The 26,831-nt window shown below is 38.4% G+C and overlaps 1 protein-coding gene across 1 annotated transcript in view; it reads right to left on the bottom strand.

Moving 5' to 3' along the window:
- The window catches only part of luzp2 (leucine zipper protein 2), a 141,736-nt gene extending 115,683 nt beyond the window's left edge, over positions 1–26,053 (bottom strand). The window contains exon 1 of the mRNA XM_077194526.1: positions 25,111–26,053. Within this exon, the coding sequence (XP_077050641.1) occupies positions 25,111–25,172 (62 nt within the window). The 5' untranslated portion in view covers positions 25,173–26,053. The remainder of the gene's footprint in view (positions 1–25,110) is intronic.
- Between the last annotated feature and the right edge of the window lie 778 nt (positions 26,054–26,831).

The following is a 26,831-nucleotide window of genomic DNA, read 5'->3' as shown; positions in this document are numbered from 1 at the left end:
CTTTGACAACTTTGTGACACCCAGGTAAAAATTACATTCATTATGTCCTTGGTTTTGCCCTTTGGAGGTTATTGGACACTGTGAAATTTGGGCTTTGAAAATTTGTGATAAGCACAATAAGAATGATTTATTTTTTAAGTTTATTTAAGTTGTTCAAAATAAAGATGCTGATATGTTCATTAGTCTCATTGTGTTGTTCTTAGAAAATTGCCACATAAAACGAGAACCCCCCCCAGTACAACAGGTATCGGTATCGGCGAGTACCAGGAAAAAAATATCGGTACTCGTACTCGACCCTTAAAAAGTGGTATCGGTGCATCCCTAATATAGGGTGAATTCAGGTTGATCGGGACATGTCATTTTAATGGGGATTGTCCCAATCAACCTGAATTCACCCCCATCTATAAACACTTAACCCTCTGGGGTCGAGAAACGCGCCGATAAATAAATAAATTGCAATAGCAATTGATGCCACTACCTGTACAAATTACCACTGCAGTTCCATTGTGGTGCAGAACAGGATATTTTGAATGTTTTGAAGAGAAAAATGAAATGTCATTTAGCTTACAAAAAGCATATTGGTATCTTTAAAGACCACCTTTTTAAATGGTAACCAATAAACAATGCCAGACTGTACGGTGACATATTTCATACACAGTGTTTTCAGGCCACAAACAAAAATAAGCCATATGACCTTGTATTATCACATTCAAATTCAGAAGAGCTTTTCCCAAAGCTCAGAACCGTTCAGAATCTCAAGACAGGCACAAGAACAGCTGGCCTTCTTATGTTGTGCATGTAAATTGCATTTCCATTATGTTTAATCAAGATGTTAACACTCTACTCCCAGCACCCAACAAGATCATATGGAGAAGAAAAGCGCAGTATTCTTCATTCCGCACACATTACTGTGATTTATTGAGCGACTGTATAGTCAAATTTCAGAAGGTCTGTTTTTTAGGATGAGCCAGACCACAACAAATCATGAGCCAAGATGCAAAGCCAGATTATGCACGTTCACGTTGTAGTATTAGTATGCAGAATGTTGCGATGGCAGTTTTTTAATATCTCACTCAGCACCTAAATGAGTAAATGAGGCCTAAAATGGATTTAAATGGCTTTTTCTTTTTTAGCTGAATACATCTACTTAATTATTTAAACGTTTTTACTTAACATGAAGTGGCCATGACTTAACATGAGCCATTCTTGTAACAAATCGCCTATTTAGATTATCTCTTGAAAGAGTGCATGGCACTAAACTGTTCAATATTACGCGTTTCATTTCATGCTTTCTAAAAAAAAAGAAAAAAAGGCAAAAAAGAGCTTGTTGTCCTAAAAATCACACTCACAATACAAATAAACACTTGAGGTAGTGTTCCTCGTTACACACAGACCTCAAGACTTGGCACATGAGGCATGACAAGTGTAACAACGAGTGTTACTAGTGAAACAAACACATCCTGACTTCACAAGACAGCAAGTTATGAAACGTGACAACAAATTCAACACCAGTGGTGTAAATAAAACTGGCAAACAGTCAAACAGTGCAATCATATTAATAATTCATGCCCCAGTGCATGCTGGGAAGCCCATCTTCAGAAAAAACAGTATGCAAGCAGCTAGTAGAATAAACATTTGCACTACAGACACAACAGCTATAGACATTGAGCCAGTGGATCTCTACTTCAGAAAAACAGATTTTAAATGACACAAAACCCTTTGATAATAGTAGAGTAAGTAAAAATGTCCTTAAAATCAAACACTGAAATGTATTTATATTACGGACAGGCAAACAACATTCAAAGTTCACTAGCCAACAGATCTCTGACAAGCAAACACTACTTAATGGCAATAATAGCTAAATCAGTTATAAATAAATAAATAAATAAATATATACAATAATATATTGAACTAAAAAATGTATTATTTTTTATCTTTTTATTTATTTATGATTATTTAAATAATAAGCATGACAATCATGAGATTGTTTAGGACTGAAAAACTAAAACATTTTTTTCCTGTATAGGCAAGACAAAAAATGAAATCCATTAATCCTGCTCTTGGTGTGTGTGTGTGTGTGTGTGTGTGTGTGTGTGTGTGTGTGTGTGTGTGTGTGTGTGTGTGTGTGTGTGTGTGTGTGTGTGTGTGTGTGTGTACTAGATCTAAGAATCATTTTTACTGTGTAGAAGGGGGTAACAGAGATCCCCTGCATCATGACTGGCACAAATGATAATCCAATGTGACCATCAATGTCAAGGAAAGTGTGATTATGGGCATGTGTTTAGCCTGCAGTTCTGTGTGTGTGTGCGTGTGTGCGTGTGTGCGTGTGTGTGCGTGACACATCAGTTCACCCCTGTGGCAACAGAGGGCATGTACTGTAAGTGAATTACAGAAGGTGTTGTAAATGAAAGAAAAAAGATGGAAGGAAAGTACAGTACGTACGTGTGTGTGTGTGTGTGTGTGTGTGTGTGTGTGTGTGTGTGTGTGTGTGTGTGTGTGTGTGTGTGTGTGTGTGTGTGTGTGTGTGTGTGTGTGTGTGTGTGTGTGTGTGTGTGTGTGTGTGTGGTATGCTCACTGATGCTCACAGATAAGCAGTATGCGCTCTGAGACTGTCTCCGAAACCATCAAAATACTGCCTTATCAGACCGTCTATGGAGACAAGGCGGCATCAAGTCAAGTTTGAATCTAATGTTCGCATTACATCCTGTCAGCTGAGATGCCTCCATCTGGTCTACTTCTTTGATCCTTCGCTGTCTATGATATTCCACAATCCTGTGCACAAGGGCGGAAACTTTAGTAAGGACGCTAGGGACACGTCCTTCTCCCTATACCAATATCCATCAACTACTGAATTGCATCTGAAATGGGTCATTCCATTAAAGCAGCACTATGTAGTTTTTCAACCTTCATAATATATTTCCAAGACCCTTGAGATGGTACATCGACTTACAATAGGTTGAATGACACGTCTGCCATAGCCTGAAGGTGTCTGTATCGCTTTTACTGGCACTATGTAACTTCGGGTTTCGGGTAGTAACCCGAGCACAAAAAAAACTACAAAATTCGACTGCTTTACGGCATACGTCACTTCCCCCACTTCCTCAGATTCTGACGTGAGAGCCCAACTAGCGTTTGATACCCGTCTGTATGTTGTTGTCATGGCCGAAGCAACAACTAAAAGGAAGAAGGCAAAGGTTTTGTCAGAGGAGACTAAAAAAAAAAAGGGAGAGAGACCAATTGAAAGGCTGGACGAGGATCAATATTGGAGGGAGAGCAAGACAGTTTGAAGACGGTGAGAGTGCGCGCACGCGACCAGCTCTCTCTCTCTCTATCCTCGTTCTTTCAGTAACATGCACCCTGTCACAACCGCAGTAGTCAGTCATCTATAAAGTGTTTATAAATTTATAAATAAATCAGGGAGTCAGGGAGCTGACTACCGAGCGAAATGTAAAAGGCTGATAACATGCCTGGCCATGTTACGGAATCTATCTGGTCCTCCATTTATCTTCATGAATCAAGTAATGCTAGTAGAGTAGTGGATTATCAATCTGGTAGCTACACTAACATGCTAGTTTACGATGGTTATAATAAATAATCTTTCAGGATAACTATCCTAATGTTTGCAGGCTGATAGTCATCTTTGTTTATTTATTTTTCTGGTGGAAGGCTATTGGTCTTGCCTCAGTCTATAATGCAAATCGATTTTCAAATTTCAAAATCGATTTTCAGATTCATCTATGGTAGCTTGATATTATAATATTGACGATATATGGCTATTACCTACCACACAAACATTTAATTGAATTAGCATATCCATTATGTAAAACAGTAGCCAATTATATTCATATAACATGCTGAAATATATGCCAATGTACCTGGGATGAAGACATTTCACACGCAATGCTGTCAGTCTGCCCAAGACGTGAGGACTCGCGAGAACTCAAGACGATATCGGCTTGTCAACAAATGCACGTGTATCCCCTGGTGTAACCATGACAGATTTTACAACCGTAGAAGAAGACAATACTGTTTCCAAACTGTAGGGGGACCCGAGAGCAAAAACGACATAGTGTTGCTTTAACACTACCTATGAAGTTAAAGTAAATGCAATAGAAAGCTGCACTTTTTCAAGTTCGTGCATTTATTGCATGGACAGAGTAAAAAACAAACTGAAATATCCACACAATTAAAAACAGTACAATAATAAGAGTGTGTGGTTTTTCCAATGCATTTGTATGTGCATGTGTTCGTTACTATAGCAACAGTTGGGTCCCGGTTGTTTTTTCTTTCAGATTCATTCACTCATTTTTAATATTAAAATAAAGTGATGTACAGTGTTGAGGGGTTTTTTTTTAGCTATGAATGTCTATCATGATTCTATTATGATTCTATTGCAGAAAGCTAAATTGTAGACCTAATATTGTTGGTTTACATAAAACTGTGTAATTATTGTCTACTGAACATACTGACATAACTCTCTTTTAGTTATGAGTGTGATAGATACCATATTTATATAGAAAAAAGGCTTTAGATAACAAGAAATTGTGGTCATCTTAAATGCAAAAATGGGAGGGGCACTGCTTTTATGTTTCCATCTATTTCAAAAACAAACCTACCTGTGCTCGCGGTTTTGCAATCGAAGGTCCTGATATACTCTCTGCACGATTCTGGATAAAGTGGGAATCACTATTTTTTCTGAACAGTGTGTTCATGTTTCAACTTACGTCTGACCTTGACGGACTGAACAGAAGAAATGAACTGGAGAAGAATTTCAAGTCAAAGGACGCGGAGCCTCAGAGCCACACCTACGTAATCGCCATTGACCAATAGTAGTTCGAAGGTGTTTACAGACTGGAAAAGTTCGCTTTGGCAAGCAGTCAAATGTTCAAATTTGATCTAATTGAGGTCACACACCATGCAGTTAGTTCTTCGAATTTGCTTGAACCATATCGGGGCCTTGACTGAACGTCATCAGTGTCATCAATGATCTCTACCAAGAAATAAAAACCGGAGTCATTAAATATTCACTTCCTGATCTCAAAATCTCATTTGAATTTGTTCTAGATCTTTAGATGTGATGGATTTTTTGCCTGGAAGCCAGTCTGAAATCAGTTATCATACAAGAGCACCTGTCTGACTGGGCAGCTGCCGTCTGTTTCCAGCACACCCTGGATTTGTGCCTTGGGCCCAGTCTGAAGCGCACACCTGATTCATGGCATCTCTCCTCATATCTACAGGCAATCTTTTGACAGCCTAACTAGGCCACAGCAACAGATTGAGCCGTACCCCACAACCTCTTGTCATTTAATAATAATAAGTGCCGCTCGGCTTGGCAGAGCTCAAAACAAATCTTCACACATTACTGTATCATATGAGCCCTTGCTGACATTGTTTTCAGGTTACGTATTTGTATGCAAGTCATTGACACGCATTGCATCCATGAGACATCTTCCAACGCATGCACTGCCTTAGCTTAAAAAACTCCAGTATTTTATTGAAACAGCAATAGTTCAAACTGAAAAGCGTGGTGTTTTCCACACCAAGGTCATGGGTTCAACTCCCAAGAAAATTTACTTTTATGCCTGGAAACCAATATAAATTAATTTGAATAAAAGCATGCAGGTTTCAGACACGTGACCAAGCATAAAAGTATTTGAAAATCGGACAAAAAGACAAAATGTACAAGACTGTGTCCTTGAATACGTAAATAACTACAATCAAATGAAGCACTCCAAATGACAACTGAAATAAAACAATGGATAAATATAAAACTATTGATTTTATATATAAACAATACACTGATGAGCCAAAAACCTTATGACCATTGATCATCTCCTAACAAGGCCACATATTAAGGTCTGGGTAAATTAGATAGTAAGTTCTCATTATCAGTGTTGGATGCAGGAATAAAAATCTGAGCGACTTTGACTAGGCCAAATTGTTATGGCAAGGCAAATGAGTCAGAGTATCTACAAACCACCATCAGGGTGTTGGGCGCCCAAAGCTCATCGATGCACGAGGGCAACAAAGGCTATCCAAACAAAGTTTTTATTTTATTTTTTTTAAGTTGCCAGACTCTCCAGTAGCACCTCAATGCAGTACATGAGATCCACGGGGAGGAGTCGGATCAAGATCCAAGGGGTGGAGATGGGTAGTATTAGGGGTGGGTTTAGGGATTAGGGGTGGGTTTAGGGATCAGGGGGTGGAGATGGGTAGGGTCAGGGGGTGGAGATGGGTAGGATTAGGGGTGGGTTTAGGGATTAGGGGTGGGTTTAGGGATCAGGGGGTGGAGATGGGTAGGTTTAGGTATATGTAAGGTGGGAGGAGTTGGATCTGGATCCGACTCCTCCCCGTGGATTTCATGTTCTGCAGTGAGGACCATCTCAGACGGACCAGCATTTTTGACAATTTTCACAAAACTTTCATGGCCCCCAGAATATTTTCTTGTTGGAAAATCTGCAATAAGAACATGCAATATGTCAAAAGACAGAACAGTCTTTTATTCTAGCTTAATGGATTCTTTTTTATTAACATTTGTTGGTAAACTTTATAAAGTAAAACACCATTTTGAGCAAAAAACAGAGAAAAAAAAAATCACTGACTACGCCCGTATCGGATTCAGAACGATGATCAAAACATAGATGGGGTAGATCGAGTCCATCAACATCCCCAAAGCTTCACAGTCCTGTAGCTCATCCTGGGTCAACATTTCATTCAGTAACATTGGGCAGTTTTGATTTAAATATCGTTTAATGTTGATGGTCGCGATATTTTACATATGCATCTGATTATATATGCTATCGTTCGATGCTGCTTGTTTTCGCCTGTGTTTTGATCCAGAGATTCTGTACTCTTTCCCCCTACCATATAACAGTGAAAACATGGAAAAAAGTCAGAAAATTTCGTCTATGGTGGGGAAGGAGTTAATGATAGTCATGTGAGGAATGTGTCACAAAACTCAGTTCATCGCACTCTGCTGCCTATGATGACCCCTGTTCACCGTCGAAAGCGCATACAAATGGACACACAAGTGTCGGAACTAGACCTTGGAGCAGTAGAAGGTTGCCAGATCCACATCACGTTGTTTTAATCAATACTGAAGATTATACAGCTGTGTTTAGGATTTATTCTTGCGTCTTTGTAATATTACCGTATACCTGCCTGCAGCCAATCAGATGTGTAAAGGTTGTTTATATTTTGTTATGCATTGTGTTTCTAGATCTATTAAAATGCTGGATATATTTGTCTCAAACTCTAACAACTCAATACTACATAATATCTTATTGACTTGCTAGAAGGCCTTATGAATTCTCATTAAAAATTCCCAATTGAATTCTCTGGTAAAATGCAAACTTCTAACTATCTGTATCACCAGATGTTGCCGCTCTCCTATGAGAAACCTAAATATGCCTTTATGTGTGTGTGTGTGTGTGTGTGTGTGTGTGTGTGTGTGTGTGTGTGTGTGTGTGTGTGTGTGTGTGTGTGTGTGTGTGTGTGTGTGTGTGTGTGTGTGTGTGTGTGTGTTTGTGAGGGAGTTTGTATGTGAAGCTGATGCAGAAACTGGTCTCGCCCACATTGACATTCACCCCTGTGCGCCCCTGCTGTCATCCTGTCAGCATCGTCACAGGCGCGAGCCCAGCATGGAGAGATCCCAGACGGACAAACCGGGCAAAATGGAAGCTGTGGTCTTCAGCAACATAACAACTGCCTTTCACCATAAAGCCTGTTGACCAGCATCCAGCACTATGTCAACCCTCACCACAGAAACCAACAGTTCCCACCACCCCTGGGGCTCACACTGTCAAACAATGGCACAAAAGCCCATACAAACAGCCATAACGGGCACATAAAAGTGGCCCCAGAAAGCGTTTGGACACTTCAATCACACTTAATGAATGTCTTTGCTTTATTTAATAAAATAAAACCAAAAGGCATTTATTAAAAAATATATCATAACATATTTGGGTTAAAGATGTGACGTTCCAACTTGACCAAGCTATCTAATTATCTTTTAATTTATTCACAAAATACATGCAATTTACACACAGTATGGCATGAATAATTTAAATTATTTTGGGGGAGCATAAAGTCAAAAAAAGTCAAAAAGGATTATATAGAATAGAATAGAATAGAATAGAATAGAACAGAATAGAATAGAACTTTTGAACAGTAGTCAAAGTGTCCAAATACTTTTTTTGGTACAACTGTATCACTGTGTACCACTGTGGAAAACATGAGGCACAAACAAGGCTAGACAGATGCAAATACACAAACACACACTGTGGTATTGCCAAATCCAATGATAAAGACATTGCTAAAGCCAGACACACCTGAGAGCTTTTCCATTACCAAGCCCTGTTATAATTCACAGTTTAAATTCAACACACAATACAGAAATTAGTTGGTGGCACATCAGGGCACTGCCAATAACACGCCTTCAAAGAGCCACTCTTCACAGCAAAACTCCTGTTGAGCAGAACCGCAAAAACATCATTTCTCAGAAAAGTTTGGAACCAAATGAGGCATTTGATTTAACATTCCAGTTCATATCTCAACACTTAACACCAGCCGAGCACAGCTCTCACGCTGAGCGTGTGCTTACAATCCCATAAACAACTGCTTAGATTTGCTGCTCTGCTCAGTGCCATTTTGTCGCTCGATCCAGCATTTTATTTGCAGAGAATAAACAAAGGAATTCGCTTTGCAGCACAGAGCCTGGTGTGGCGGAAATAGACCTTGCGAGTCCACCCTAAAAAAGGAAAAACAAACCCAGAGAAATGAAATATCGGCCCAACAGATAATGTTCCCCTGCAGCATTATTGGCTGGGTATTTTATCAGTTTTTGCTTGAGAGACATCGGTGGCAAAATACTCGCTCTTCACTGACGCATATGCGGGGGGTTGGGGAGGAGGGTGCTTATCAGAGAGAGGTGTCAGGGCAAAACATTGCACCGCACTGGATAGATACAGCACTAATGCAAGCAGCTTTCCTGTCAGAGGAGATGGAGGCAGACACAGAATATGCTTGGTGAGGGAGATTAGATTAAAATAACGGGATCCATCCCCGTGTCGTCCGGGGTGTAGCGGGTATCCTGATAAGGGATTCAGATTTATGTAGGGAGCAAGCCAAAGGAGCAAATATGACATTTTGGAAATGAAATAAGGCGGAGAAAAGAGACAGATTTAAAGGTTGAAGCAGTGGGGGTTAACGTAAGCCTGAGAACAAAAGATAGCCACATAAGGGTGCTAGACTGGCTGTTATACAATGTATGACATAAAAATCAATTTTCTGTCGCATTTCTTTCCAGCCATCATGAAAAGGGAAAGGCCTCTGTGCCAGATTCTACTCAACAGCTTTGTGGATCTATATGATCTAAACACCTGCACTGTTACTTAGGCTGTCAAAAGGTTGATTTATTTACATGATTAATCAAATAAACCGCATATATCAATATTTGCTGGGGATAATTCAAATTAATTGCATTATTGTGGCAGAATAAACAGAAAGTGGATTTTAAAGTCAACATACAGTATTATCTTATTCCGATGTGGACGGAACACTGTACAAAAATACACTGACCGAGTTTCCTGCAATACTTATTGGCACCGCAACACCACTAAATTTACAGTGCAAACAGTGTAATGTAATTCCAGAACGATTGGACTTCTTGTTTCGCAGTATGTTTTTCAAAAAACTGAAACAATGAGTCCTATTCCTGAAGGAATTACCCTAATGAGCTGGTTCTTTTTAGTGAATCATACAGCAAAACGAGTGAAACCTAACTCCTGAGTGAATTACACCAATGAGCCGGGTCCTTTTAACTGAATCACCAACACAGTAAAACAAGTGAAGTCCAATTCCTGAAGAAATTACCCTAATAAGCTGGTTCTCTTTAGTGAATCAAGCAGCAAAACATGTGAAGTCCAATACATGAAGGAATGATTCTAATGAGTCTTTTAAGTGAATCAAAAAAATACTGCAAACATGTGAAGCCGATTCCGATTCCTGAAAGAATTACACTAATATGTCGTTCTTTTGAGTGAATCAAACACATACAGCAAAATAAATGAACTCTGATTCCTGACCAGAGCAAAACCAAAGCAGTCCAGTTCCCTGACAAATAAATATGAGCAAGTTATTTTTAGTGAATCGAAAAACATACACGCAAAACAAGTCCGACACCTGAACGAATTGTGGATCTTTTCAGTGAATCAAACACATTCCGTTTACAACTAACTGTGAAGAATTTTAAGTAAAACTTTAGTTTGCTGTAAGTTTACTATTATTTAATTCAAAGTCAAAGCCAATTTTTAAATTGCATTTAAGTAAAATATTTATTCCTTACAAGTAAGAATAGTTTAGACCTGGTACCATTCTGTCTGGTGCTCTGTAAATTATTTTGAATTGCTCTAAAAAAATTATGGAAATGACATACAGGCCAGGGGTCACTTTTAATTGAATTCACTTTATTTTTTTATTAAATGAACGCTTAAAATAACAGCCCTAACCGCTACACTTTGAAGTTTCTTACCAAAACCCATGAGATTCCGGTTACGGGCCCCTCGATCATTCAACACAAATGCAGGCTCCCTCCGGCCCTGGGCCATCCTCCTTTCATGATCAGAGCCATAGATTTGTAGCATGTATTATTCATGAAGTTATCTTTTGTACATGCCTGACCAAGTCTTTCCTTGCACACTTTAATCTGAGTAATCACTAGTGAGTTACGCATCTCTGCTCTTTCTTTTCGGTTCCATGGGGGACCAATTACAGGCTATTAAGGGAGAGAGACGAGACAAAGCCACGAGGAGGCGGGACAGAGATACAATCGTGATTTATAAGAAGCTTTCATGGTGCGATGGCTGCTTGACAAACACCCGGATATAGTTTGTTGTTGCTTCTACCATCTTTTCCCGCTTAAATTATTCATGCTGCTCCACTAAAAATTGGTAACATAAATAGAGGCATCAGAGCCAAGCCATTACACCACACCCTACGAGACCGATCCTGAGAGAGGACTCCAGAGCCGGAAAACAAATTTCAGCTGTCCTCTTAGAAAAAGCGCTCAGGGTGCGAAGATTCGGAAAGCTCTTATTATTTCACTCTCCGTTTGATCACCCTAATGCTGGAACTAATGCAAGCGGAGAATTAACGTGCATAAGTCTACTAAAAGATAGATTCAAAAGCACCATGTTTTTTTTTGTTGTTTTTTTACAGACATCATTTGTTTCAGAGTAATTTACCCCGAGAGCCTGTGGAAAACACTGGAAACATCTAATAAATGTAAGTCCATATATCATTGACTTCAGTTTGTCTTCTCAATCAGCTAATGCTTTCGAACATCTCTGCTTAATGTGCTACAAATAAATGCACACAACTTTGCAGATGCTAGAGGACGTCATTTGAAAAGGGGCTGAAGAGTTTCCGGCTTAAATAATTCAGAGGGTTCTTTCAGCGTCAGTTAGTCGATCATTCTGAATGTCCCCTTTGTCCTTTTCAAGTAAAACCGTGTGGCATCCTTGCAAACCGCTCATGTCATTGCATTGCAGTGTTGTTACCCTCGATACTGTGGAGAGAATAAAGCCTCATCCGCTCCCTGGACTCTGATCAACCTTGGTGACAAGATTGATGGCTGAATAAAACTCACAAACGACCGGACATTTTTGGAGTCTCATCCGCCCTAGATCCCCAAATGACAATACATGCACATACATAAACACACACACTTTTCCCCTCCGGCCTTGTCCTGACACACCTCAGGTCGCAAATCTGCTTGGAGTTTCAAGTTTGACTGACAGGCAGCCATTTTTCTCTCGAGGGGGGGGTGTCAAGGTTACTTTCCTTTTCCTCTACAGTATACACAAAGTTTAAAATATAAAAAGGACAGATATATTCACAGGATCAGACAGAACAAGGCAGAGAATACTGCATGCTAAACAGCTTTATCAGAAAAGTTTTATTTTCTGACAAATGTCACTTTAGATTCACAGCACTGATTCTCGAGTTCTGGGACAAAACGGCGACTACACTGAGAAAAAAAAAGGTTTGTGTGAAAAGGAATTTTTTTTTTTCTGTCCAGAATGCTCTGAGGCATTCACCTGTGTTTAGGTGCAATCTCTTGCCGTTTCTCTTCTCACAAAACGAGTTTTCCACTATAACTCTTTATTGGTCAACACTGCTAGATACATCAATAAATATTGACCAATTCCCTTCAAAGATGGTTTTAATTTAGACCACAGGATGGTTTCAAACTGATCTATTGAATTGTCACCATAGAAAATTCCTATATTTTGCACACCACACATGTTGTCATCATTTCAGGAAGACAGAAGAATCAAGTTCCAACACGGCGTTTAATGATAAATATCCACAAGGAAGGCAAACAAGCATGGTAACTGTGATCGGATAGAGAATGAATATGAGGGACCAACTTATATAGCAAATATTAGGATGATTAATAGAACACAGCTGACACATATGAGCTAATAATGAGGAGCAGGAAAACTGAACAAAGGAACACGTGATGAACCTGAAAACAAAATAAAGGTCCATGATAATGAAACTAACTGAACATAATGTGACATGTCTATTAAATTCAATAGGCAGTTTTTATTGTTGCCAAATATGGAAGCTACTTTACATGCATAATAATTTATTGATAATTTGTGTGACGGAATTGGCATATGTTTTTTTATAAAGCACTTTTTTTTTTAATTTTGCAACTCTACAGAGCCTGAATAATGTTATTCATTATTATTCCTGATTATTTATATATTTGTGTGTGGATATGTGTATATATATATATATATATATATATATATATATATATATATATATATATATATATATAGTAAATATCTGATGTTTTTACAAGTAGGGAAATATCTGTGAATATTACATATAATAGTATTATTAGTATTATTATAATAAAGTTTAACATATTTTTTTAAACTTAAGAAAAACAATGTAAACATGCATTTATCTACCCTACACACACGTTTGTCCATTTGTCTCAAATACAGTCTATCATAATCCTTATTGATCCTTACAATCATGATAATTTATGCTGACAATCATGATTATGGTGAGATTTTAAACAAGAGGACTGTTCTTGTTGCATGTGTTTAAGCATAATGTAATGTGTGCGAGATTAAATTTAAGACCTTTTGAGATAATGATGAAAAATGTTGTAATTGGAAATGGATTTTAGAAAATATATATGATGTTTTAATGGAATATTGTTTCAATTATTGTAAAAAAAAAATGTTCTTCAGGAATCATTAGCAATTAAGTCAATTATTTAAGGACCTTAAATATTCAGTATAGCACTTCATGGGGAAAAAACATGAGTTTAAAGCTTTAAAGGCAGACCGATTCGTTGATATATTGTGACCTTAATATGTTGTCTCTGGCAATGCCTTTCCCTCATATCCTTTAAAAAAGACAAACTTCTGAGAAACATGTATAAATGTAGCACACAAGTGAAAAACACCTAGTCCAGGGAAAAGAGGACCAACAAAGTGCATTTTGTCCCAGGGTTATTCTGTTATAGTAGCTGTCTCTCTGCCTCTATCTGTCCATGAACTTTGAGTTCATCTAAAATGTAAATCATCTCAGTACCCAGAAATTACTGGAGAAAAAAAAATAAAGAGAACAAAACCGACAAGGAGAGGCTTGAGAAGTTGACCCTGAGAGGATGAGAAAAAAAAGACAGGAAGAATGAATTGCATCACCAACGCTTCCATCTCTAAGAACTCTCTTATTACAAAAAAACAACAACAACCCAGCAGCCTGAACCAAGGCCAAACTTTGCTGTGTGCCTTTTATGAGATCAGATGAATGTTCGGTTTATGGAAATTGACAATCATGCTGTTCACCCAAACATCTGGCTTGCAAAATCTATGCCTTAACTTCCTAGTAACCATCAATTCCTTGGTGCTTTCATTTTTATCTCAATTAGAAATGTCAGTAGAGAAACAATTGTGGTGGGGAATCTATATTCATTTAACCAAGTGAAAAGGCTTCCCGTTTACAAATAAACTGCCTTCCACTCTGCTTTGATTAGAAATGGACGTGTTTGGTACTAGAAAATGTTTCTCACCAGGGATGGGAATCAAAATATATAACAGTTCCGGTACTGAATTCAGTTCATTTTAATGAATACATATTTGGAAATGAAATGCAATTTTATTTCAAAATGATGAAAAATATCAATAATAAATATATTTAAACCATTTTGGTGTGCTTACACGGACTTTTTAGTAACTTTTCAGTCATTTTAGAGGCTGCATAAATGCTATCCATCAACTGGCTTCAAATATTAAACAACAATACAACATTATCGCATGTTTCACTAATTTACTATTAAAAACACAAATTAAAATGTGTAAACGCACTGTATGTTTTTGATTCGACCAAAAAAATTAGTTTTGACTCCCATTTGTTTGGGAGTCACTGCTTCAGGCTGCTTCCGAAATCTATAATTCCCTACTACACAGTAGGCGAAAAACAGTATGTGCCAAAATAAGTATGTCCGAATTCACAGCACACACAGTCCTGGCAAAAAGTCCCCGATGACCTCCTACTTCCAGTGAGATTCTGAAGTCTGCATACGATGGACAGATTGGACACTTCACTATCCCATGAGGCCACGGGAGAGGATTAGGACATGGCGAATCTATGTCCGGATAACATTCATAAACGCATATAGAACATTTTTTAGCGGTCACGAAGTAATAACTCATTCAAAATAAGCACCAAGAGAGTTTGCAATTTTGAATATAGCAACACTGTTTTTTATTCACTAAAAAGCTGCCCATAATTTATTTGGGAATCGGACTAAACTGGTTATGCGGTTTCATAAGAGTCATTCATACTGTAATTGGACTACACTGATCTTATTCGCGCTGTAGATTCAATTGTGATTGATTGAGTTTTCCATCCATATCGGCAGAAGCCTGCAAGTGTGTGATCCAAACAAACCTCTTAAAAATGGAACCGCTCCTGAATAACAGGTTCTGGGGTTTTTTTCAAGGCAAGTTAGAGGGTTGGTTCATGAGGTTTGTGTGCTGTCTTAAACTGTATGTTTTTGACAGTTCAATATTACTCCTATGGCGACAAGAACCAGACATGCTTGAATGTCTCCGTAACAAACGCAGAACACCCAATGCAATACTTCACACAAACTCACATCCTGTGGGCATTAATTTGAAGCAAAAGCACAGTGTGGTGCTCCCTGTCCCTCTATTTAAACAGCTCAACCGTCAGCCTTTCTCACCCACTCGATCATATGAAGCCCAGTTGATGTAAGGTTTCAAACTTTTACCACTGGGAAAGGCATATTCATCCAATCTCTTTGTTTGACAAATCTCCTGTGGCCATGCTCTCCCTCCTCCTCAGAAACAGTTCCAGCTGCTTACTTATTTATATGTCCTTTACAATCCTATTAGAGTGTTTATAAGACACGGCTTTATGATTTCTGCTATAATTCCGCTAAGAGGTTTTGCATATTCATTCATGTCCTTTCATAGTGGCACACAAAGAATTATAATATTCTGAAGTTGACCAAGAAATACAAAAGGTTATGCACACCCTCCTCTATACATTAAAAGGCTAGTTCACCCCAAAATGAAAATTCTGTCATTAACAAAAGATTATATTTTTTACTAAATCTGAGAGCTTTCTGTCCCCCCATTGACAGCTACGCAAATACCACTTTGAAGCTTCAAAACGTTCATAAAAAGATCGTAAATGTAATCCATATAAATTGGTTTAGTCCAAATCAGAGATGAACGGATTGAATTTAGGGTTTTATTCATATATACACATTCATCAAGGCCACACATCAGTTGTGCTAAACAGAAACTCAATCATTTTCGCTTATCGTGCGAGAACTAGGGATGGGAAGGTGAGGACATTTTCCTATTGGTTAATCGACATGTGACAACACCGGTAATACCGGTTTTCCTGTTTTCCACCTCGCTTTTAAATCGAATTAGCGGCAATTCGGGGGCGGCAATTGCTTGAATGCTGGGTTCATTATTATCCTTAATGAAAAACATAAAAAAACAGTAAAAAATATTGCCAAATAGGCGCTTTTACATTATGCTTTAAAACCAAATCTCCCGCCATCGTCTTGTCAGTCAGCTCACCTCACTCTCGCCATGTGATAAATTAAATCTAACTCCTGTTGCTGAACTGTGCTGCGACTCTCGATTAGCTCACACTGAATTGAGCAGATGCATTCAGTTTTTAAATTGAACTGTCTGTACTCTAACTAAACTAAATTCTTTTTATTACTGTAAAAAAAAAAAAAAAATCTAAATGACGGTGGGGGGCAGTGACAAGACTATTGCAGCAAACCTAGTGAGAACCAGTGAGGTTAATCCTCGTGTTACGCAGCACGTTTGAGCTTCTGCAAGAACCAATGAGGTTCATTCTCATGCGTCAAGCAGGTTTGGTTGAGCTTCTGTTTATGTTTGCTGATCAATCTGACCTCATCTGCATGTCTGTTTGTATAGCCTACTAACCAATGTTGGACATTAAAAATGAGAAGGCAAAGTTTGTATTTAGTTTTGTCCGGACTACTTTATGAAAGCCTTTCCTTTGACCAGAGAAAAACAATGGCAATTGCCTCCTCCAGTGAGTTTTTATGTGTTGCTGTGTGTTCACTGAGGTTGCAGTATGTTCTCTCAGACCAGCACGGCTCGCTATGTGGATACACATCTACTGACATATAGTACTGTAATGTTACTGATAAAAATGTGTTATATATCACACAAAATTTGAACCCGGGAACCTTTGCACTCACAGCTAAATCTTACTTACTTCAAATCCAACAAACCTTTAAAGTGCAAGATATAAAGCTGATGTTATCAAATAAAAAAAATGTCACTAGCTCACTGGAGCATTTGAGTTCATCAGAAAGAAACAAATGTAAACCACGACTCAATCATTTGCATTTAGTTTCTAATCATAAATTAAATAATAAACTGTTGACATTCCGATTTGACTTTGAAATTAGCAAATGCCATAATAAAACCCCATCTCGAGATATAAGAGAATAAACTTATACGTTTAAACATACAAACTGTCTGTCTGGTATTTTTTCCTCGATGGGAAGTTGGCACAAATGCTATAAAACAGAAGCCAGTTAGAACAGAACATGAATTTAACATCCTACAATTACGTTATGTGTGACTGTCCCAAACACTGTATAAAACAATGTTTATATGGTTTCTGGGTTAAATGCACATGGAAAACGTTTACATTATGCTTTGGACAATCAACATTCAACCAATACTATAATATGTTTGGATGTTTTACATAGCCTACTTTTTTAATGAAATCCAGGTGCTTTAATTAGTTTTATATTTGTTGTAGCAGAGCATTGCTAATTTATTTTGTGACTGTTTGACAGCCTGCTCGGTTGCCATGCCATTGTGATTACGGTATGCCTCTCGAATTTCAATTTTCACTCTGTCAAGACAAGAGCTCAGGACAACACCTCTCTCCACTAACCTCCAATCTACCCCCATCTGCATGCATATCCTCACACTTATGACATTGTCTATGCATTCAGAACATCTCAGGAGAATCGCTCTTTCTGATTGGCTTATCTCAAAGCCACCGTCCCACTTCAAACATCACACTTGCGTAAAGAATATGGTTAACCCTACCGCAGAAAACAGTAAGTGCTAAAAAAAACGTTATATTACTTATTTATGCTCTAGGTCCAGCTAAATAGTATTGCCATTTTTTACTTCACATATTAAAGCAATATTACAGATTCAAGTCAAGCTCCATCAACAGGATTTGGCATAATGGTTAAAAACAAGGTTATGGTCATTTTTGGAGGACTTTAAAGCAATAAATGTGAAGCTTATTATTTTATAAAAGCACTAACATCAAAGGGATTATTCAACCATAAATGAAAATTTGCTGTTATCTTATTCACCCATCCAAGATGTAGGTGACTTTCTTCAGAAGAACAGTAAAGAAGATTTTTAGCTGAAACTGTGGTCCTTGGTGATTCGTATAATGCAAGTTAATGTTTACCGTCACTTCGGGATGACAACTCACTGAGTGTTTGGCATGGTAATAGATATGACAATGTTGATATATTTGGTCTTGGAGAAATAGATCTGCTACAACGCTGCTGCTGCTGCTGTCAGTTATTGCTGCTGCTACAGAGTAAGTACTGCATGCTACAGCCAATACACACACGACACGCTGCTGTGAGCAAGTAAGACATGGTGTTACTGCTGTACAAATATAGCGCACATGAATTACCCGTAGCAGATCTATACAAGTGGAGCTGGGGAAGGTGAGGGCTTTCTGAAAGCGTGCTGCACTGCTAAGGCAAATGCTAACCAAGTATTTGAAGGTTGAGCATGCAAGCTCATTGGCTACTGATACAGCAGGAACCAATCAGATGTGCCCTATAGATAACGATGTGATTGTCTGCATCATTGAGTTTCATTACAGAACTTTGTATATACGGTCAAAACAAAATGAATACCCGTGGCTTCTGACGATACATTGAGGTCTTATGAAGCGACGCGATTGCAGAGCACATTCAGTCAAGCCAGTCGTACGCAAATATTACGATATCTACGGTAATCTGCAGTCTGTACAAAAATACGAGATTTGAGGTGTTTTTCACTCGGCGGGTCTTCAGCAATACCCGCCTTTCAATGAAATAACACCAAAGCCTCTTAAGAAAATATGTTCTTAAGAAAATATTTGAAAAGGATTCTTTCCAAATTGCACTTAGGAGCATTCTTACAAACTTCTTAGAATTTATCTTAAGAATTTTCTTAACTTCTTTCTTAGGAAGATATTTATGAATCTGGCCCCAGTTTCTTGAACAGACTGATCATTTTGCTGATGAAAGTGATGACAAACATTGACTTGCATTTTACGAATCACCAAGGACCACGTTTTCAGCTAAAAATCTACTTTACTGTTCAGCTGGAGAAAAAAAGCCACCTATATCTTGGATGGCCTGAGTGTGAATACATTTTAAAATTTTCATTTTTGGGTGAACGATTCCTTTAATTCTGCTATTCTGTTTTTACAGTTGCTTTAGTGCTTAAAGCATTACGTTGTCATGATGACGAAGTTTGAAATAGGATATAACTTTAAACAGAACGTTATTTAGCAAGCATATTTCACACTATAATGAAGTTAACACACATAGGCCCGGTTTCACAGACATGGCTTAGATTAAGACCGGATTAGGCATTAGTTCAATTAGGGGCATTTAATTAGCTTTTATAAATGTGCCTTAGGAAAAAAAAAATATTACTGTTTGTGACAAAACAATGGCACTGCTATATTTTAAGTTATGTTAGTGCGAGTTGCTATCAGTTACAACAACTCAAATATGTCTTTTAGTCTAGACTGGCTTAAGCCTTGTCTGTGAATCTGGACAATATTGTGTAAGTCTGGCAGTTATACATTTAAAACAGTGACAATTTTAATGTTTACAAATTGGCCCCATTCACTTCCATTGTAAGGGTCTCACTGTAACCCAGATTTTTAAATAAATAAGTAAATAATGAAGAAGGGACAAGTCCAAATTCATTTTTATGGTAATTAACATTATTACAAAATTGTTGACTGAGCTTAACTTGCACTGAACCCAGAATATTCTTTTAATATACATAAATCATGCTCCTTCAGCTGGGTAAAACATGAATCAAATCATAAAGCTAAAATGTAAATCAAAATTTCTAATAGAAATCTCCCAGTGCACATAACAGATGTGACCTGAGGAGAGAAAGAGGTCTGTAAGGTGGCTGCCATGCATCACGCAGGTGAGCACAGAATAATGTTGGACCTCTTCCATTTACTATCACGATGCCAAGCACTCTGGGCACGGTCACACATGGGCACCTCTGGATCTGCCAACAAATCTGTTCTATTCTCCAGCCTGGCACATGCTCTTCTCCACTCTGAACGCAAGATACAGCCACAGCAGTTTCTTATTCTTTAGAATCTATCAGTGACATACAGGGAGAGGCTGTCAGATTAAAGCGATTGCGTCAGGATGGATATTTTGAGAACATTTTCAGATTTCAGAGGTTTAACCCCCATGATGCTGCCGAGGAAGATAAGAAAGAAAAAAAAGGGAGCAAAAGAAACATTTCTTCTCAAACCACTCCAAAAGTTTCAATCGCATGCAACTGGGTTAACCTGAATTAGAAACATTGTCTTAGTTTACCAAAAGAATGACACACAAAGCGACATTTCATTCTCACTATAAACAAATTGCACAAAAGCGAGAAAAACGCATGACCGTCACTCATCAGCGTGTTGACCGCAAATCCTGCTAGTACACTCGCAGACGAGAGCGACACTACTATCAAGGGAACAATCACGGTTGCCATGGCAACCATAAAGCATCATTCAAGGTCATTATTCACACAAAGCAAGAATGGAATATTTTAAATCGCATCCCAGTAGCCAGAGCGCACGGATATAAGCGGGAATGTTCAAGCCATTAAAACACAAGATTTATGGGTAATGATCGAGCACGGCTACGAGACATATGACCCCCTCCCACCAGCCACCATGACATCGATCCACACCGCAATGAGTTTGTCTTCCCAGTCATTTTCCGACATGACACCGCTGCCTCTGAGGCTTTGCCTGATAAAAACAAAAGATGCAGGCTTCTGCAGGGGAGAAAAAAAGAGCACATGAGCAATTACATGACCTATCCGCCAGTCTTGATCTAGGTTTAAAATGGGAGTTCCCAACCTTTCGTCTTACATTTATACCTTGGCAAATGCTGTTTTTGACATTTCAGTCACTTCACTGGAGGCAAAGTTTTGGCAGAAGAGGCTGCCACGGTTCCCTACATCAAAGTTGGAGTCATCAGAGAGAGAGACTGCGATCCTGAGGGAGACGCTGCAGGCATGCGAGCGGAACTGAAAAGCACTGACAGTTGTAACAGTGAACTTAGCCACTTGAGCCGGGAAACCAAAACCCAGAGCCACAATATAGAGGATGTGATAAAGAGACGTTTAACAACTTATCCGAGCAGATGTGAAAACTTTTTACGGTCATATTCTGGAATAGATCATTCAAACAAAGGCATAAAAGAAGGTGTTCAAGGGGTCATTTAAAAATGTAAATTATGTCATCACTTAGGCTACTTACCCTCATTCCTTTCATTTTGTGTGACACAAAAGACGACATTTTAAAATGTCTCAATGATTTATAATTTTCATATATAAAGTCATTGAGATCCAGTGCTGTTTTGAACCCCACTGACTTTCATTAAAAGTACAAACACATTCTTCAAAACATATTTTGCCTGTTATACAAAAAAGGCATAAAGGGTTGAAAATGGATGAATAACTGATGACAACTGAATTTTCAGGGGTTTTTTTAGGTGAACATAAACCGTATACAAGTTTAAGGTCTGTGAGGTTTTTAAATGTTTTTCAAAGAAGTTTCTTATGCTCACAAAGGCAGCATTTATTTGAATAAAAATACACTAAAAGCAATAATATTGTGAAATATTACTACAATATAAAAAGGGTAACACTGTATTGTAAGGTGACGTAGTTAACACGTTACTGCATACTTACTATGGTATTAACGGAAAATGATGCATAATTACAGGTAACTAACCCTAAACCAAACCCTAACCCACATAATTAATATTACTTAGTAGCCTACTTACTTGAGCAAGTACAATGTAACATCGTCACCTTAAAACAAAGTGTAACCAAAAATATATTTTCATATTTCAATATATTTTAAATATATTTTGATTTATTTCTTGTGATGCAAAGTTGAATTTTTAGCATCATAACTCCAGTCTTCAGTGTCACATGATCCTTCAGAAATCATTCTAATATGATGATTTGCTGCTCAAGAAACATTTTCAATTATTATCAAGGCGCAGTGGATAAGACACATGCCTTTGGTGTGAGAGACCCGGGTTCGAATCCACTGTGAGACACCAATGTGTCCCTGAGCAAGACACTTAACCCCTAGTTGCTCCAGAGGCGTGCGACCTCTGAAATATAGCAATTGTAAGTTGCTTTGGATAAAAAGTGTCAGCTAAATGAATAAAATGTAAAAATGTAAATGTAAAAAGAAAATAAATGACGCAATATTCACAAGGTACAAGAATTCTGTGAGAAGTGTGTGGCCTTGTATGAATGCATAAATTCTGAAACATACAGTGATGTATTACCAAAGCAATGATGTATGGAGTGTAACACGCACACACAGCAATGCTTATGCAAACCTACGGGGTGAAAATTTACACATGCAGGAATAGTCATTTTCTTTTACTGTCCGAGGTTTACTATGTTTTATGAGTGTGTGGCAAGGTCATGGTTACCCTTTCAAATGAAGTTCCCAATTCATTCATCAGCCATAGCCTGACCTATTCATCATCCAAGTGTACAGGCATGCCATGCACATGTAGCGGTGGAAGAATTCAATTACTTCAAATAAGCAACACCTCATTTCATCTATAGCCATTTTTGCGCTACTTAAAGAGGCTCTGATGAAATCGTTCAGTACAGTTCTGTTTAGAGTATAGGTTTCCCCAAACATCAAATGCTTATGCCGCATAATGTAATCATCTCTCTGTATAAAATGCTGAATAGTACAGCTTTGCTGATTTATACATGTGTAGTTCAATACACTTGTCTGTTGAGCTTTGCAGACCAGTAAGCAGAATTGATGAAATGTTGGTGTAAATTGTGAGAAAGCGTTTTTGCTGTTGGCATGAGAGCGGTTTACTGCTGAGCAGGGATTCTGGATATCTAAATGTGAGCCACGCAAACATATTTTATGACCATGTTTTTCACCAAAGTATCTGAAGGAAGTCGTTAAAAATTTGAAGGAAACATCAAAAAATTTTAAAATTTAAAAACTAGAAGAGGGAATAAATGATTTTAGATATTATGAGTTCTATGCAACTGTCTCTTCTATGCACTACAAAACGCATTTAATTCTTGAGATGCGATTTTATGGGCCATTTCTCTCCGAGTCCATGATCTTTGAAAAAGTAAAACTGGCCAAAAGTGACAGACTCATCTTCATCTTATGCCTACAAACTATAAATAGTGTGCTAGGTTAGCTAGTATAGCAACAAAACTGAATATGATGTTATACAAACACAAAAATACCCAAAAGAATAGCAGTCAAGTATCACCAAAGACAACTGAAACACACAGGAGTCTTAATGATGCGCAGTCTGAGGGAAATCAAGGGAAATTAGGGCAAGTGTTATTTTTTACATCACTTGAGTCATTAGGCTGCTGTTTTTCTGCTCCACTGCACTGTATCTCAATGGTTGAGAGAGTGACATTGTGCCAAATGTCTTGCCCGATATGCAAGTGGCTTCTATATGAATAAATGTAGTTTAACCGCAAGTAATAGAGTCTGGAAATGTAAAATGAATATGTATTAAAAATGTTTTGGTACAAAAAGATGTCTCTGTACAGTAAACATCACAGACATCATCATCCAGTGTGACTTTCAATGCAGTCGCATCTGGGTTTGTATAGAAAGATCTCCAGATTTGAAAAGGTATGTCAAATGTGTGTTTGACATTGTCTTAATGAGAATCTGGAGATGTGACTCACAGACTCTGGCCTTGATAAATGTCTTGCATTAAGAAAAAAGAAGATAAAAAAGAGGTTAATTTCTCTTCACGTTATAAAACGACCACATTAACATACTTTATTCAGGCTATGCCTTTGATTTAAGTGTATAATGTTTAAGTCTGAATAATAAACTTTGATCAGAGAACTACATGCTATAGATCGAATTTAAAACAAACACAAGAAATGCCACTAATTTTAACAGGGGGAAAAAAACAATGTAAAAATGTTAGAATAAAAACACGGTAAATGTAAGTTGGCTTACAACATATGATGAGAAATTATATTATAATATTAAAATCAGAAAATATGACAATGCAAAACATTAAAATGAAAAAAAAATTATTGTAATTATTTATAGCATTTACTTACTATTATAAATGTAATGAAAATACTTGTGTCTGGCTGTAATACTAGGCTATGCCTTGTAATAGATGGTTATAATTCTATCTATGCATCTATCTATCTATCTTTCTATAAAGTAGAAAGCAGATGTTAGTTGTTCAAGTAGTTTGGTATATTAACATTATATCATTTATCAAAATATATGGTTATGAACTGTAAAATATCCAGGCACCAAAAGGCCATACCATTTCAACAGAATCCTGGATATCTGGCAAGCACATCTGCCAGTTTTTGTTTAATAAAATTATTTTTGTACAATGATGATTAACTGTTACATACTAGTGGTAAAGTGTGTGTGTACAAAAACAATAACCATTTCAATGTGTGTATTGCAAGCATGTGTACTCGAGGGCCACTCCCTGGACAAGTCTAAAGGGCAGAAGTATTTGCCGAACAAATAAGCTATTAATACGCGGTTTAATTCACCCAAAAAGAGCATAAAGAACACCCCACAGGTGTCAAAGTCAATGTTCAAATCTTGGCTGAATGCTTGCTGACCTTTCCCGTGCTCTGGGTTCAGAAAGGAAGAGGCACAGCTTTATCAGTAGTTAAATTAATGATCAATCCTTGAAAACTCCCTGACTCTGCAAGACTCCTCCTGGCTTTGCCTTTTTTCTCTCTTTATTCCTCATCTCAGATTCTTCCCCTCACTGCATAATACACACACACACACACACACACACACACACACACACGTTCTGCAATTGCACAGGCATCCCAAAGCTCTGACCGCCACAAAACTTGCTCCTTCCCATTAGCCACAAGCCCCTGCCACATTTCCCTCAGTCCGTGTGCCAGAAAACCAACGTCTCTGTTTTGTCTGCAGCACAAGCCAAGCCCAGAGCAGAGGCAGGAAAAAGTTGAGCTGTTAAGCATCTTTCACCTCGCTCTCTGTGCCGTCTCAATCACTGTGCTTCTCTCTTCGCAGGTTTTTAAGCACAGACAGAGGCTTTAACAGTAGAACACATCACTGGTTGTCAAAGATGAACATAATCAGCTATTGTGTCCGCGACAGACAGACTGATGTGTGTGAAGGATAACGCCGGACATGTAAATCTGCTCTTACCTGCTGTTGAAGCTTAAAGCAGGAAGGAGGAACAGGAGGTAAACGGCTCCGATGAATTTCATTGCTTTGTCTTGCTCTCATGCACTCGGTGTCTCTTTGCCCCTTTTTCTCGCGATCGCTCGCTTTTCCCTTCTCCCTTTCTCTCTCCCTCTCCTCGCTGGCTCGCTCACGCTGTTCTCTCTCTCTCTCTCTCTCTCTCTCTCTCTCTCTCTCTCTTTCTTTCTGTGGTGCACACACGCGTTAACGCAGGCACACGCGGCACGGCAGACAGATGCAGCGCTGCAAGCGGTCTGTGAATGTGAAAGTGTGGAGCTCTTCGGCTTCAAATAGCAGGTACAGGGAGACGGACGGATTTATTAATGGACAGAAACTAGGGTGTCGGGGCGGGGGGGATCCGGAGAGGAAGACTGGAGAATGATTTGAGGTGGTGAGGTGATGTCAGCATCAATACAGCCAGTGGCTCCCTGTCTTTCTCTTCTGCGTTCCACTGCGAGATGAATACCTGCTGGTTTGTCCCACATGATATCCATCTGTCTTGGGACGGGGCAGGGCGATTATACGGGCTAGAGGAGAGCAGGGTTGCTCCGCAAAGACCAAATTAATCAATTTTCGTGGAGATTACACTTTGATGGCAGGGTTCATTAGTTTGACATTTTGTTCTCTGTTGTCCGTCAATGTAATTGATGAGACATTTCCCTGCTCACCGTCTCATATTGTGAGATTAAGAGGGTAAACCGATGATGATAAATTTAATAGTCACAAGTCTCTTCGCTTTACCTTTCTGCCGTGCTGCATCTGATGTCTCCATTCGCCTTCTCAAAACGGGTGTTCAAATTCTGGACAGAAGGAAACAAAAGAAAGGTAGCCTATATGAAAATTTCAACATCAAACTAAATTATGAAATGATCAATCAGTCGCCATGAGATGAAAATTCACTCGATCTATTTTCTAAATGCATGTTATCTTATTTTGAACGATTCATCCATGCTTATTTTTTTTAAATTGACATGAGGTATGCCAGACTCCTCCAATCATTTAATCTGCTTAAACCCCACCCCTTTTAGTTTTTCCTTACAATTGACCCTTCGCTAAGCCCCGCCCTCCCTAGTTACTGTTGCTATGCCTGACAAGCTTTCGCGACTGGCGCGTCCATTACAGTGTGATGCACATCAGACATGTGTCAGACATTCCCAATGAGATAATAAGTAATTTTTGGAGAGGGATATATTCACAACATAATATGCAACCGATTAGAGAATAATTACATAAAAATTGAAGCTAAAGCCCATAGTCCCAGCGCAAGCAGCAGCCGCCTCATACACTGACCATTCAAATGGGAAACACACAAATTGAGGAACAGCTATGTTAGTGCAGAGCAGGGTGACTGAAATGTGAAAATAATCTATAATTATAAATCAAACAGCTTATCCATAAATCTTGTGGAATAACACTAACACCGGGAGAGCCGCGATCGGATTGGGTTAAAGTTACTCAGTCAGGGGTAGTAGCCGTCGATTGACAAAATGCTGAAATATATTTTAAAAGCCTCCGTCTTGTCTTTAATCGTTTTATTTTACGTTAAAACAGATGCAATATGAACAAAGAACCGTCATTATTTCCAAGCATAGGTGTTTTTGTTAATCCGGTCAACATTTAGCTGTGAATGGGGTCTCCCACACTGCTGATCCACGCACATCATTTCTCCACTTGGCTTTTAGATT

This window comes from Siphateles boraxobius, unplaced genomic scaffold (genome assembly GCF_051911475.1).
Source record: "Siphateles boraxobius isolate OS27281-9 unplaced genomic scaffold, OSU_SipBor_1 32, whole genome shotgun sequence".
NCBI classification, from domain to species: Eukaryota; Metazoa; Chordata; class Actinopteri; order Cypriniformes; family Leuciscidae; genus Siphateles; species Siphateles boraxobius.
This window is presented reverse-complemented; position numbering and strand designations above follow the sequence as displayed.